The 15476-nt window shown below is 38.8% G+C and overlaps 1 protein-coding gene across 1 annotated transcript in view; it reads right to left on the reverse strand.

Moving 5' to 3' along the window:
* The window catches only part of lrba (LPS responsive beige-like anchor protein), a 661684-nt gene that overhangs the window by 576420 nt on the left and 69788 nt on the right, over window positions 1-15476 (reverse strand). The window contains exons 16-20 of the mRNA XM_055646656.1: window positions 14500-14597; window positions 12631-12723; window positions 12272-12380; window positions 8206-8287; window positions 6771-6894 (exon numbers count right to left, since the gene is read on the reverse strand). Of these exons, the coding sequence (XP_055502631.1) occupies window positions 6771-6894; window positions 8206-8287; window positions 12272-12380; window positions 12631-12723; window positions 14500-14597 (506 nt within the window). The remainder of the gene's footprint in view (window positions 1-6770; window positions 6895-8205; window positions 8288-12271; window positions 12381-12630; window positions 12724-14499; window positions 14598-15476) is intronic.

A 15476-nucleotide genomic window follows, 5' to 3' on the forward strand; every position in this document is an offset into this window, starting at 1 on the left:
ATCACAAACATTCCAAAAGGATCCAAATTTATTCAGACAAGAAAAATAAACAAGCAAAAAATAAACTGTGGTCAAGATACTATCTGTGGAAGGAAATCGACAGATGATATTTTGGTTCAAGACCCTTCATCTGTCCATTTACATTCACCAATGCTGTCTGACCCACAGGGTTTCACCAGCATTTGTGTTTTGCTCAAGATTCCAGCATCTGCAGTTTCTTATATCTCAAGACTAACCTGAAATGTATTTGCAATTTTTAAGACTATTAAAAATGAAGTACGTCACCATCATAAGCTCACAATGTAAAAATAAAACTCCCTAGATAAATTGAAAATCTTAAACTAAATCTAAATAATTAGAGCTTCCCCATTGTTTCATATCTGAAGCCCTAAAATCCCCAATGAAAACAATGAACTGCTGAAATCTCAGTAAGATGTAGCTAACAGAACAAGCTAAAAGATTTGGAACATCAAAGCTGTCAGGAAGTTCCCGTCATCTGCATTTAACAAAGCATACACATGTCCCAAATGTGCTTTCATTTAAACGGATAAATAATAGTTCTGAAGACCAGCAGGTTCTGCATCATGAGAAATGCAAATTCAAAATAAGAACAGTGGAGGAAACATTTGTTTAATATATTGTCTTACAACACATCAACTTTGACCTCTTTGTGAACTTGCTTCTAAAACATGACCTTGAAAATAAGAGTATGAAAGTGATTTTTAAATATTGTGCATGCCTTACTTAGGTTACTGTATTGGTTCTCTGCTAAAATGATTAGTCCAACAGGAATAAAAATGGGCTTAAAGTTAAAACCATAGAAACACCACTGACATTGATCCAACATAATGAACTTGAACAATAGCAATGCTGAATTAGAGGAAAAAAACTCCAGCCAATAACGAAAAGACCTAAAGACCAATAGGTTGGCACCTACCAATTGTGCTCTAGATGAAAGTTAATATGTGCAAGATCCAGTCCCTGCAAAGGTACCTGGAAAGCAGGTACCAAGAATGCTCAAGAGAAGCGAGTATTCATGACTGTGTAATTAGTAAGTTCCCTTGGAGTGAAATGGTTAAAATATTATGTTAATTTCAGACTGTCCACTTCGATAAAATGTGCAACTGGTGTACATGGAACATCGTGGATGGATGGAATACTATATGGTGCAATGGTGTGGGTACATTTAGCCTTTAATCAATCTATGCGCATTTGATATGAACTATCATTCAGGTGGTCTTTGTGCACAATTGAAGTATTTCCCTCCCCGAAGATCTCCTTCAACAACTACATGCATCTACTGCGTAATGTTTCTTGCAGACCTGCTTCAGAAGGATAAGCAGATGCATATTATCAGTTACTGATAAAGGTTCAATTGCTTTTGTATTTATATAGAACTGGAGACCATACACAGGGCATGATTGTTTTGTGAAGCATTGTTTAAATGTCATGTTTTAATGTGGAGAAAAAAATGAATGCCTCTCAAGCCAAGTTGGCCAGCAATGCTCCAGGCAGCAAGAAACAAGGTGGTATTGTCCCTCAGCATGTAGGAAATATGTGCAGTTTCCAATCAAGTGCATTTGGTTAGTCTGTCATGACTTTGTGATGAAGTGGTAATATTATCACTGAACATGACTGGTACCAGACACTTTCAGATCAGCCCAATGCAACCAGGTAAGACTATCCACTGGTTGAGGTAGGTACATTTTAAAAGACATTAGGACTGGTACATGGATAGGAAGGGTTGAGAGGGATAAGGGTCACAGACAGACATATGGGACTAGCATAGACAGGCATCATGGTCAGCATGGATAAGTTGGGCTGGCGGGCCTGTATCCGAGCTGCATGACTCTCTATATGTTGCATGCCTTCCTCCTGCCTGAGGCAATGGCTGAGTTCTCACAACCAAGGTTGTGTAGCAGGCAACAAGCAACCATTTCAAAAACATATAATCCTCCACCCGATTCTTTCTTTTCCAGCCACTTAAACACAAGTTTTACTTGGACTTCTTTATAATGTCTATGGTGTTGGGTTGAGAGTCTGCACAGGTTAGTGCTCCAATTATCAAGTAGGTGATTGGGTTAAACCAAAGATAGACACAAAATACTGGAGTAGCTCAGGTAGCATCTCTGGATAGAAGGATTGAGTGACGTTTCGGGCCAAGACCCTTAGTTCTCCTTGTCCCAACTCCACTGTAACATCTCCTCAACGTACGCCTACTTTGAAGAAATTCATTTCCTCTTTCCCATTCCTTCCCAGTGGATATGCTAAGTTACGCCAGCATTTTGTATCTATCTTTGGTGCAAATCAACATCTGCAGTTCCTTTCTACACAGAGGTGATTGGGTTAGATCAGTGGTATTAATATATCACTCTCCCTTCATTCATGAATTTAGGTTCCCCTCAAATGGATCATGGCCAGACAAATCTATTACTCATTAGAAAACAGACAGATCACTAATGCAGTCAAAACTCTCTTCATATTTAATCAATCTACCTCAAAAAGGATACAACAATAAACAACATTTGTAAAGCACCTTCAATATACAAAAATAATCTAAAATGAATTACAGATGTGCAAAAAAATGGACACCAACATAAGAGAAGACTAGCCATAACAGAGACAGAGATGCAGAAGTTAATAAGAAGATAATTTGGGAATACTGGAAAAGATATGGGTGAGAGTCAGGAGAACAAAATGTACTGGAGGTTGAGGCAACAATGATTGGATACAGGTGGCAGATTTCTGAACAAAATGAACATTTCAAAAGGTAAGACAAGAAAACATGGGAATAGTTAACAATAGAAGTAATAAAGACAGAAATTAGCATTTTACTGAACCTGAATGAAGACTACCTTCATGAGAGTACATGATATAAAAAAAGGACAATTTAAGGTCAATGCCCCTATTGTAGATGAACAAAGACCAAATTGGTTCATTGGTTCTAAAACAATTTCATACATTCTACTCTTATTCATTCAAAACAAATTTTGTAAAATCCACAATGAATAATTACAGAAAGAACACATTAGGAAATTCTTTTTTTTTTCTAAACTTGGTGTGATGTAGATAATAAAAATGGTCTAGCTCATTTTGTGACAATGACTCGGGAGAGAGATACAAATGAAGGCAAAACCTAATAGTGATTAGGGCGGGATGTCACAATGAACTGTTTCCAAGTGATTCAGAACAATTAATCACATAAAGAAAAGTAGTTTGCAACCAGTTACATCAAGGTTGTATTGACTTAATGACAAGGAGATCTAGCTAACTGGATACAGAATTGATTCATGTTAAGAAACAGCGAATGGTGATGAAAGGATGAATTTCAGACTGCGACTGGCGGTTTGCCTCAGTGATTGGTGAGGGCCTCATTGCTGTTTGCCAAATATGCCAACAATTTGGACGAGGATGTACAAGGTAAGATTTGTAAGTTTGCAGATAACATTAAAATAGATGGTATCAAAGACAGTGAAAATGGTTATCAAGAATTACAATGTGATCTTGATTAGCTGGGTAAGTGGGCTGAGGAATGACAATTGGAATATAATTCAGGTAACTGTGAATTATTGCATTTTGGAAGTCAAAGCAGGGCAGTGCCTTCACAGTGAATGGCAAGGCATAGTTCCCTGAAAGTGGCATTGCAGGTAGATAGGTTGGTGAAAGTGGCTTCAGGCACCTTGGCCTTCGTCAATCAGGGTATTGAGTATAGAAGTTGGGATGTAATGTTACAGTTGCACAAGATGCTGGAGAGATTGCACTTGGAATATTGTTCGGTTTAAGGCACCTTGCTTTAAGGAATATGCTGTTAAGCTGGAAAGGGTGCAGCGAAGATTTAATAGGGTGTGGCCAGGATTGATCCAAGCCAGATCCACAGGGACTGTGCAGACGAGAACTTAATTCTCTAGAGCACAGGAAGCTGAACGATGATCTTATAGAGGTGCATAAAATCATGAGGAATAGATAGGGTGAAGACACAGAGTTTATCCTCAAATAAGGGAGTCTAGGACTAGAGAGCATACATAGGTTTATGGTGAGAGGGGAAATAATTAATAGGTAGACAAAAGTGCTGGAGAAACCCAGCGGGTGTAGCAACATCTATGGAGCGAAGGAAATAGGCAACGTTTCGTGCCGAAACCCTTCTTCAGTCTGATGGCGCGTGGGGGAGGGCAGGGAGAGGAGAGGAAAAAGGCAGAGAAGGAGCCCGAGGGCTGAGGGAGAGCTGAGAAGGGGAGAAGACAGCAAGGGCTACCGGAAATTGGTGAATTCAATGTTTATGCCACTAGGGTGCAGACTGCCCAAGCGGAATATGAGGTGCTGCTCCTCCAATTTCCGGCGGTGCTCACTCTGGCCATGGAGGAGGCCCAGGACAGAGAGGTCGGATTCGGAATGGGAGGGGGAGTTGAAGTGCTGAGCCACCGGAAGATCAGGTTAGTTAATGTGGACTGAGCTGAGGTGTTCGGCGAAACCATCACCAAGCCTACGCTTGGTCTCACCGATGTAGATCAGCTGACATCTAGAGCAGCGGATGCAATAGGTGAGGTTGGAGGAGATGCAGGTGAATTATTCTTCCCTCCCGCACCACCCCTTCCCTGGGCACTTTCCCTTGCAACCGCAAAAGGTGCTACACCTGTCGCTTTACCTCCCCCTTCGACTTCATTCAAGGACCCAAGCAGTCGTTCAAGGTGTGAAAGAGGTTCACCTGCACTTCAGCACTTCAACTTCCTCTCCCATTCCGAATCCGACCTTTCTGAACTGGGCCTCCTCCATGGCCAGAGTGCGCACTACCAGAAATTGTAGAAGCAGCATCTCACATTCTGCTTGGGCAGTCTGCACCCTAGTGGTATAAACATTGAATTCTCCAATTTCCGGTAGCCCTTGCTGTCTCCTCCCCTCAGCTCTCCCTCAGCCCTTGGGCTCCTCCTCTTCCTTTTTCCTTTCTTCTCCCCGTTCCTCCCCGTCCCCCACCCACCCTACATCAGTCTGAAGAAGGGTTTTGGCCCGAAACGTTGCCTATTTCCTTCGCTCCATAGATGCTGCTGCACCCGCTGAGTTTCTCCAGCACTTTTGTCTACCTTTGATTTTCCAGCATCTGCAGTTACTTCTTAAATAATTAATAGGAACCTGAGAGGCAAAGTTTTTATCCCCACACAAAGGGTGCTCGGTATATGGATTGAACTGCCAGAAGTAATTATAGCAGATTCAATAACAATACGTAAAATACATTTGGATGGGTACATGGAATGGTTTGGAGGGGAATGGACCAAAAGCAGGCAAATTAGAACTAGCCTATATGGGGCATAGACAGGTGAGCTGAAGGGCTGGATTGCCTCCTGTCCTGTACATCAGTCACTGAAAGTAAGCATGCATGTACAGCAGGCAGTGAAGAAAGCTAATGGCATTTTGGCCTTCATTGCGCGAGGATTTGAGTTTAGGAGCAAGGAGATCCTACTGCAGTTGTATAGTGCCCTGGTGAGACTATACCTTGAGTATTGTGTGCAATTTTGGTTTCCTAATTTGAGGAAGGACATTATTGCCACTGAGGGAGTGCAGCGTAGGTTCACCAGGTTAATTTCTGGGATGGTGGACTGACATAGGTTGAAACAATGGGTCGACTGGGCTTGTGTTCACTGGAATTTAGAAGGATGAGAAGGAATCTTATAGTAGAAACATATAAAAGGATTGGACAGGCTAGATGCAGGAAAAATGTTCCTGATGTTGGGAGTCCAGAACCAGGAGTCACAGATGAAGAATAAAGGGTCGGCCATTTACGACTGAGATGAGGAAAGATTTCTTCACCCAGAGAGTTATGAATCTGTGGAATTCTCTGCCACAGAAGGCAGCGGAGACCAATTCACTGGATGTTTTCAAGAGAGAGTTACATTTAACTCATCGGGCTAAAGGAATCAAGGGATATGGGGAAAAAGCAAGAACGGGGTACTGATTTTAGATGATCAGCCATGATCATATTGAATGGCGGTGCTGGCTCAGAGGGCCTACTCCTGAACCTATTTTTCTCTGTTTCTGTGTCTGTATCTATGAAGATGCTGTGTTGAACACAATGTAAAAGTGACACGACACAGTTGGGCAAAAGAGAGGGAAGGTATGAAAAAAATAAGTCAGTTGACCACAAAAGTTGTAGGAAGATTAATGAGGGATAAATCCAGAATCATAGAGGATATAATTTGTGATTTTATTTAGTCCTTCAGGAAATAGTTCCTGAAAAAGATGTGCAGGATCCCGAGTGAAAATATATGCGTTGAAACATTGGGTTGTGGGCTATTTAACCAGTGGAACAAATCAAACATTTACTCACTTTAAAATAAAAATCTCAAAATTAAAAGTCAAGAAAAAGCACTTCCCTTCAGCCTCTAAATTTATAAAACAAACTACCTTTGTAGAAACAAAATTATAGGTTAAGAAAAGGTACAGGTAAAGATATTTACTTGACTCTTCAACGATTAACAGCGTGCAATCTTTACGCAAAGTAATAATGATTAAGTGAGTTCTGTATTTGCCATGGAAAGATTGCACCAGAAACTTTCAATTCATCAAGTATCATGCAACATCAACCTTCAATGTTATTAAGAATCCAATGTCAGAAAACAACTGTAGGTGAGGTGAGAAAAATCTCCAGGTTAATTTGTTGTTAGTACCATTTAATGGTCTAAACAATTCCAAGCTTCATATTTAAGCAAATCAACATGTCGATGTGCTTAATTCACATAACTAAATCACAGTACTTAGATTTTGTACCAGCAGCAACGCACCTTCTATTTTCCCGGTTGTTATTGAAGAGTTTAATCATGTCGGATAAGAAAACACGGCTAACTTCCATTGTTTCTAAAAGTTGAGGAGAATTCCTCAGTAGTGTTGCGATCACCTTCAGAATTTCTGGAAAAATAGGAATGATAATATACAAGGTCAAATATGACTACATTTTCAAAAGTACAGTATTTTAAAAGTCATCTTAACAACAGTTGCTCTTTGAATTTTGAACAGCAAGATATCAACAAAACCTTCATAGATTTTTTTCGTATGCCTTACACATTTACAAATAAAAATGATGAAAATGACCTCATGTATTTTTAAATTAAAAACGGAAATCACAGAGACACTGGCACAGCTAATTCCAAAATCTTGAGCAAAAAACAAACTTCTGGAGGAATTCAGAGGGTCAGGCAGCATCAGAATGGATGACGATGTTTTCTTTAAGATCAGGATCCTTCTTCAGACTGGGAAGTGTCCCAACCCGAAATGTCATCATTCCCTCCACAAATGCTGCCTGGCCGGCTGAATTCCTCCATCACTGTCTTTTGCTCAAACTAAAAACATACTTTTCCACGCAAAGGCTGCTGGAGGAGGTAGTTGAGGCAGGGACTATCCCAACATTTAAGAAACAGACAGGTACATGGATAGGACATGTTTGGAGGGATACGGACCAAACACAGGCAGGTGGACTGGTATAGATGGGACATGTTGGCCGGTGCGGGCAAGTTGGGCCGAAGGGCCTGTTTCCACACTGTATCACACACTATGACTATACTTTCACACATACAATTAAATCATTTAAACTAACTGAATCAACCCAAATAAAACGCTCCACATGCCTTTCTTGCAGTCATCATCTCACTTATGCGCATCTCCTTTAAACTTTGCCTCACATTAAAGCTATTTCCTCAAGTATTTGATATTTCCATCCTGACAGGTTCTGGCCATCTACTCTATCTATCTACTCCAATAATTCTATCAGGTCTCCTCTCAACCAGAGAAAACAATCAGAGTTAGTCCAACCTCTCCTTGCAATTATTACTCTCTAATCCAGACTTAATTCTGGTCAACCTCCTCTGTACCCTTTCCAAAGACTCCACATACTTCTCATGTTTGGACAACCAGAAACGCATGCAATGCACCAAATGCAGCCTAGCCAAAGTCCTATAAAGCTGCATCATAATCTCCTGACTTTTATACTCACTACCCTGACCAATGAAGGCAAACATACCATATGTCTTCTTTACCACTATCTACTAGTGTTGCCACTTTCAGTTCAACTTCCAGTTGATTCAATGCAATAAAGCATTTTTTTTCTGCCGTCTTAAAATGTACTGCAAAGATTTCTTGTTTGTAGAGTTCAGAGGAGGAAAATAACCTCAAACATGGGTAAATAGTGGAAGAACATTTTAATTCAAAATAAATGGTGCTTACGTGGGTTTTGAATCTTCACTGTTGAATCTGGGTCAGGATGCTGCTTGTGCACAACTTGAGTACATATCTGTTCGGTCAGAATCTTAAAAATCAAAGTTCAAATATAAACAAATTGTTTGACAAGCAAAAGCATTTTCATTGCATTTTATCTTCAATTACATTTTATACTCAATTTTATACTCAATATAAAATTAAGAATTGATTCTCCCATGCGATCCTTGAAAATAAGCCACTTCTTTCTTATATCTGGAAAGTAATGTCAATATTTAGAACGCTCATAAAAAAAAATGTTGTATTTGTAAAGAAAGTAATGCTGGGGAATTCTGGCGGTATAACTTTGAACTATGCTGAAAGAATGCATCAGATTATAAACAGGAACAAAAATGATTCATAATAAAAATGATTCATAATCAAATTCACCAGTATTGTGTATAAAAATAAACAAAGCAAACAAAATTGTTCCTAATATTCCACATTCTCTAAACATTTCACCTGCATGTAATTAAGCATGCTCTAAAAAAGTTGCCAATCACAAGTTTGTTGCTTCCTTATGTACAAGATAAAAAGTTGCAGTTGTGACATATCAAGACAGTTACTCCAGCTTTTTGTGTCCATCTTCAGTTTAAACCAGCATCTGCAGTTCCTTCCTACACATGACATTTCCACAAGTTATGCCATAGATAGCATATGAAGATTTGTTCTTGTCACTTCTTCAGATGCTAAGCTTTCAATTTTAACCATGGCCAACACCGAAGGCAGGAGAATACAAAGACCCGAATCATCTATTGAAAAGGCTACAAAAATTTACATTTCCAAAGCTGGTTACGTTTTTTTATACTGTGACAGCTCGGTTGCCGCTCCAATCCCCATCACCGGCAGACAGGCCAGGAGACCCTAAACTTCAGCACCATTGAGCTGAGACCACAGCCAAATATGTAACAGCTGTGTCCAATTAGTTAATATTGGATTGACCTGCCTGAACCTCATCAGCCTACTCCTTATAAATCACAGGCGATCCAGCCAGAGGGGAGAAGGAAGAGCATGAAAAGAAGCAGCAGAGAAAGAGGAAGAAAGAAAGAAAGAAGAAGGAAAAAGTGGGAGACCCCCCTGCTCGCTGCATTCCCCTGTGCAGCCTGGAACAAGACCGAGCCTCTGGGACAAACATGAGACCACCAGCGCCACCATTTTGTGGTCACGACGGAGCTGCCAGGACAAGCCAGCGCCTCCACTGAAGCCATGACTAAGTACCCAGGGCATGCCTGACACCGCCACTGCCCCTTGCCTGCCCACAGACAATAAGGGACTACACCCTCACACACAGATGCAAATACTGAGTGGCCAATGTAAACCAGAGACCACCAGCATTTCCTCTCAAGGCAAGGGTGAACCACTGGGATAAGTCTGAGAATATCATGCCTCCTCCTTCAAGCCAAAAGCTGACCTGCCAGGACAAGCCTGACAGCTGAGAAATTATGAGTAAAATGACCCTAATGGGAGTTATTTACAGGCTCCCAAACAGTAGCCGGAATATAGGGTACGTTACATCAGGAGATAAAATTGGCATGTAAGAAAGTTGCCATGGCATGGTGAAGGGGAGGTCTTGCTTGTCAAACTTGCTGGAATTCTTTGCAGAAATAAATAACAGGACAGACATAGGCGAGTCAATAGATGTTGTTTGCTTAGATTTTCAGAAAGCCTTTGATAAGGCTGCTAAGGAAGATGAGTGCCAATGGTATCAGATAATAGCATGGATAGCAGGTTGGCTGAAGACAAAGAGTGGCAACAAAGGGGTTTATTTCTGGTTGGCTGCCAGTGACTAGTGGAGTTCCACAAGGGTTGGTGCTGGGGCTGCTACTCTTCACGTTGTATATTAATAATTTGGACAAGGGGGTTGAAGGCTTTGAGGCCAAGTTTGCGGATGATACAAAAATAGGTGGAGGGGCACGTAGTATAGAAAAAGCAGGGACTCTGCAGAAAGACTTGGACAGGTTGGGACAGTGGGCAGAGAAGTGGCATATGAAATATACAGTGGCAAAGTGTGTAGTCATGAATGTTGGTAGTGGGAATAAAGGCGTAAACTATTTTCTAAATGGGGTGAGAATCAAGAAATCCGAGGTGCAAAGGGACCCAAGTCCTTGGTGCAGGAGTGCTGGTGCAGGATTCCCAAAAAGTTAATCTGCAAGTCGAATCGATAGTAAAGATAGGAAACTCAACGCTAGCATTTATTTCAAGACGGCTTGTATACAAAAACAGGGATGTAATGTTGAGGCTCCATAAAGTGCTGGTAGTTTGAAATATTGTGAGCAATTTTAGGCACCATATCTGAGGATCTAGGACTAGAGGTCATAGCCTCAGAATTAAAGGACGTTCTGTTTGGACGGAGATGAGGAGAAATTTCTTTAGTCAGAGGGTGGAGCGGCAGTGGTGAATCTGTGGAATTCTTTGCCACAGAAGGCTGTGCATATTCATAAGGCAGAGATAGATAGATTCTTGATTAGTGCAGGTGTCAGAGGTTATGGGGAGAAGGCAGGAAAATGGGGTTAGTAGGGAGAGATCAATCAGTCATGATTAAATGGCGGAGTAGACTTGATGGGCCGAATGGCCTAATTCTACTATTCCTTATGATAGCCATTACCTGTTCTGGAGGCAAAGGGGAGCTGATGGGGCAAGTTCAAGATTATCAGTGCCTCCTCACAAGAAGGGTCTTGACCCAAATTGTCACCCATTTCTTCTCTCCAGAGATGCTGCCTGCCCTGCTGAGTTACTCCAGCATTTTGTGTCTATCTTTGGTATTCTAACCAGCATCTGCAGTTCGTTACTACACGTTTTCTTTGGGATATTTGCATGAAGACTGATGAAAAGTGTAAGTTTAAAATGTTCTGCTATTCCTCGTTTCCCATCTCTTGTTCCCGGTTTCACTCTCTTGGATTCCCACATATACTTAGGATAACCCTGCCCTTTTCTGTTGTTTAGATATTACTCAAAATTTTACCATGATCATCAATTTTTCTCTCCTATTACCTTTAGCTTTTTAATCTCCTACTAGTGACGGAAGCATTCAGTTCTCACTCTCTAACCAAGACAACTCGTCAGTCAACCTAAAATATATGGCCAACATTGCATTTCACACAAGATAGCTAACAAATTAAAATTAAAATGCTGTATTTTCATTCCTGTTTTGTGCAAATTTAAGAATTAATGACTGCAAATCACAAATAGATTACTACAGATTTGCCTGTTTTCGCAAATTGTTCTCACATCAATATCTAATAATATGCTGCTTTCCGAGTGAAACTTTAATAGCCATAACAGACGTGGTTTTGCCTTGCAGGTATGTCTTGAACATTCAAATATTATGCTAGATGAATCCTTAAACTAAAGAAAATAAATAGAGAAAATCAGGTGATAAGATATTCTACACTAATTTTTATGAAATACATCCATGACAAATAATATGGGGGAAAAAATAAGCCACCCAGGTAAAATTCAATGCATTACAAATGTTTAAGGTTACAGGGGTGATTAATAACGCTAAACTAAAAGTACTTGAACATGAATTCATTCAAGTAAAATAGAATAGCGCAAGTTACTCCCAGGGTTGTTTAACTAACATGTCACCCTATCCCTCTAGATGGTTATTAACAACGTCATCCTACTTCTCTCCAAGGTTATTTAACTACATCATCTTACTCCTCTCCATGGTTATTTAACTACAGTATCCTATCTCTCTCCGTGGTTATGTAACTACATCATCCTACCTCACTACATGTTAATTTAACGGTCATGTCATCCTATTTGTGAAGAGCAATCATCCTGGGTTTTTTTAAATGTTATTCCATAATACAGTTGAATAAGCTTGGAGAAAAAATAGAATACATAACTCATTTCATTTTTATAGTTACATTAGCATTAGCATTTGTTTAACTGTAATTTTTTGAAAAACATTCAGTGAAACACTATAGCAAGAGCAATCAAACTGACATTTGCTCATGCCTAAAACCTTAAATATTTTCCAAGTGTTCCTACATTGTTCAAGCAAGAATCGCTTTAATTAGTTGATGCTCACCTCAAATAAAGCATTATATGTTGTCATGGTAATTATGTTGGTGTGTAACATCAACCTTTCTGCCAGCAAGGAGAACAAACCATGTCCAAGCATAACTTCTGCCTTGCGTCTAGAACAGAAAGCAATTTGCTTAGTTGTCAAAGTTTGTGTGGAAAGCACAGCCTCAGCCTAAAGCACAAATACATCTCTCAATTCATTTGACTACAAGATTTTAATGCAAAATCTGAATACTCAGCTATTTATTTCAGCAAACAATAAATCCTGTCCACACTGTCAAATATAAACCATTTGTGAAGCAAGTTAAAACTATATACATCATTTCTGGCTATGTAATTGAGTCTAAGACTATTTGCACATACTTTGGAGCAAGATGTTTTAGAAAGTAACCCATCACTTTCAAAGCTTGGACTCTTATCCCTTCATTTTTTGAAGCCAACAGTTTATAGATGATTCTGTAAAAAATACATAGGTCGAATTAATAGAAATAAGATCAAGAAATAATGGTTTACATCTTAATAGTCTTTTATAGGGGAAAATTGTGTCAGCATTGCATCTTACTAAGGAGATATTAAAGAGTTGCTTCAAGGAAGAGAGAGCTGCAAAGGCAATGGGGAATTAGGGCATCACAGTGGTGGATTAATTGCAATCAAAAACACAAACAGCCAGAATTGGACGAACATGGAGAAGAGGTTCAGGAGGTTGGGGGGAAGAGAGGGATGTTGGTATTGGAGGTGGAAGGAGAGGGGAAAGATGCAAGGCCATGGGCCAATCTTAATACATAAAGAAATTTTTAAAATCAAATCATTACCAGACCAGAAGCCAATGTAAACCAGCTAATAACATGCCAGCATAATTTTAATAAAAATAAGACAAAGACAGCAAAGCTCAGTTTGAGCATAGATTTAGACCATCCTTACCTATGGGGACAGAATGGGAGCAGATCCCATTCAAATATTTGTGAACATAACCTACACTGACATTTCAGTATAGTACTGAGAGTATTTCTACATTGACAGGAGGTACAATCATTGTAGTGCGATAGTGAGCCGATATAAAAAGTAATCACACAATGAATGCAGTGCAAAAAGTTCTAGGGATGTCCAAGCCAAAATTTCTCTCTCAAACAAATGCAGGTCACTGATTTAATGTGCTGCATTAATCGCCAGAAAATAACATAGGTCAACTAGCACAAAGGTCATTAATGAACTGGATTTGGTGAGAGTTAGAATGTAAATAGAAAGGCTTTGGGCTACTTCATGTGTTCACAGGGCAGAAGGCGGGAGGTCAGAGGGAACAGCATCGGAACATCAGGTCTAAAAGTAATCCAAAGCAAAGCCACAATAAAAGTTGTATAGGAAGAATTAATTGACTACCTGAAGGATTAACTCCCTGTCCAAATAGGAAAAGAAAGGGGATTAGAGGAATATTACGTTATTTAATATTCGAGAAATCATTGAATATCCACTACCTTTTTACATAATAGAATAGAAATGTCATTTTTATATGCATTTTTTTTTTAACTTTCCTAACAGCATTCACAGAAGTTCCCTTACATGCTATTACATGTTTAGATATCAAAGACAGAATTAATAGTCAAAGAAATTGGAACAACAAAGCTCAAATGTCAAAATTAAATAAAATCTTATGTCCCTGGCATGCTTTCTCTCATCTAGGCACAAACATACTGCACTGGCAGGCAAATATCTAATATTTAAATATTTTGGGCAATTAAAGATTTATTGATCTGCCTGGCACAATCTGATCAGCTTTCAAAAAAGAGAAACCAATTAAGACTAATTATTATTTTAAAAGAGGTATATTTCTCATTATAATTAGTCTTAAATGGTTTCTCCATTTTTAAAGCTGATCAGATTGTGCTTATAATAAACGTTTCTCCACTTCTAAAAATAAATAATAAACGTTTCTCCACTTCTATAAATCCTAAAAGGTAGCAAACCTGTCAAAATGTATATCAAATATTCAGGTCCAAAACTAACCAACGCAACCCTCAAGAGAACAAGGTTAAAATTCTCTTATGGGATACCAATAACAGAAAAGGAAAGATAATATATATTTTTTAATCTACTATCATTAGTAGAACTTTGAATAGTAGAACTTTGTACAATTGTATGCTTAAGGTATACTGCAGGCTACTAATTTCAAGCAGTGCAAAATTCCAGTTCCTTTAATTTACTTGGAAAGATTTAAGATCATGCTTAATATTTTACCGCATTCCATTCCTCTGATCAAAAGCAGGAATCATGGAGCCTGGATGTTCGGCCATCAGAGCAACAAGCAGTTGCAGAACGTCCATTAAATTATCATCCTGAAGAAAAAATATAAATTATGATATTAGTGGCATAAAATACAAAAACAATGTTAGTGAGATTTATCCTTCATGTAAAAGAAAAGGTGAAGGATGGGTTTTTTTTAATGTAGCTTACAAAGCAAATTTAACAGTGTAAAATAAAAAAATTAGGTCTTTTATCTTATAGCATATGAATCACAGAATGAATTATTTATATCAATTTGTACCAACTTCCTTTGGAGCTATTCCCCATAATAAAATAAACAAAGACATAGTTATGCTGCACTTCCTACAAAACTGACAGTAAATTTTAAACTATTTTAAAACTCTGTCAAGAGATGCTAAAACAGAAAATTCCTACAAATAGGCTAAAATTACTTCAAATATTCTTATTTAAATTAATGGATAACATGTTGGAACATCTCCAGGCAATTTGACAATTTAGGAAGAGAACAAATCAGATTTCATATACCCAGTAGCAAACAATTTGTTGCTTGCATGTTTGTTTAAAGAAATAATTTATATATGGAGTCATAAGAGTAGCTCAATACCATTGAATTCTGACAAGATTTGAAGCATTAAAAGTGTACTTAAGTTATCAAAATATGGATTAATCAACTGTTAAATCTACAACAGCAGCTGTTATATGCTTAATGGCTTGAGGTACTTCGACATGGCTTCCTCCAGTCCACAGCCCCTTAAATAATTCAAGAGAGAAGCAAATGCTCATAATCCAATTGACAAACAATGAAAGACTGCTGCACTCTATTTCAAAATCCTCCATGTAATGCCCGATTATACAAATAGGAGAGCAAATTGGGGAAAACATTCCCAAGTGTCTGGAAATGGCTCTTGTTAATCAATGATTAATGTTTTACATAGTGCTTGGTGAAGATT

The sequence above is a fragment of the Leucoraja erinacea genome, chromosome 1, assembly GCF_028641065.1.
Source record: "Leucoraja erinacea ecotype New England chromosome 1, Leri_hhj_1, whole genome shotgun sequence".
NCBI classification, from domain to species: Eukaryota; Metazoa; Chordata; class Chondrichthyes; order Rajiformes; family Rajidae; genus Leucoraja; species Leucoraja erinaceus.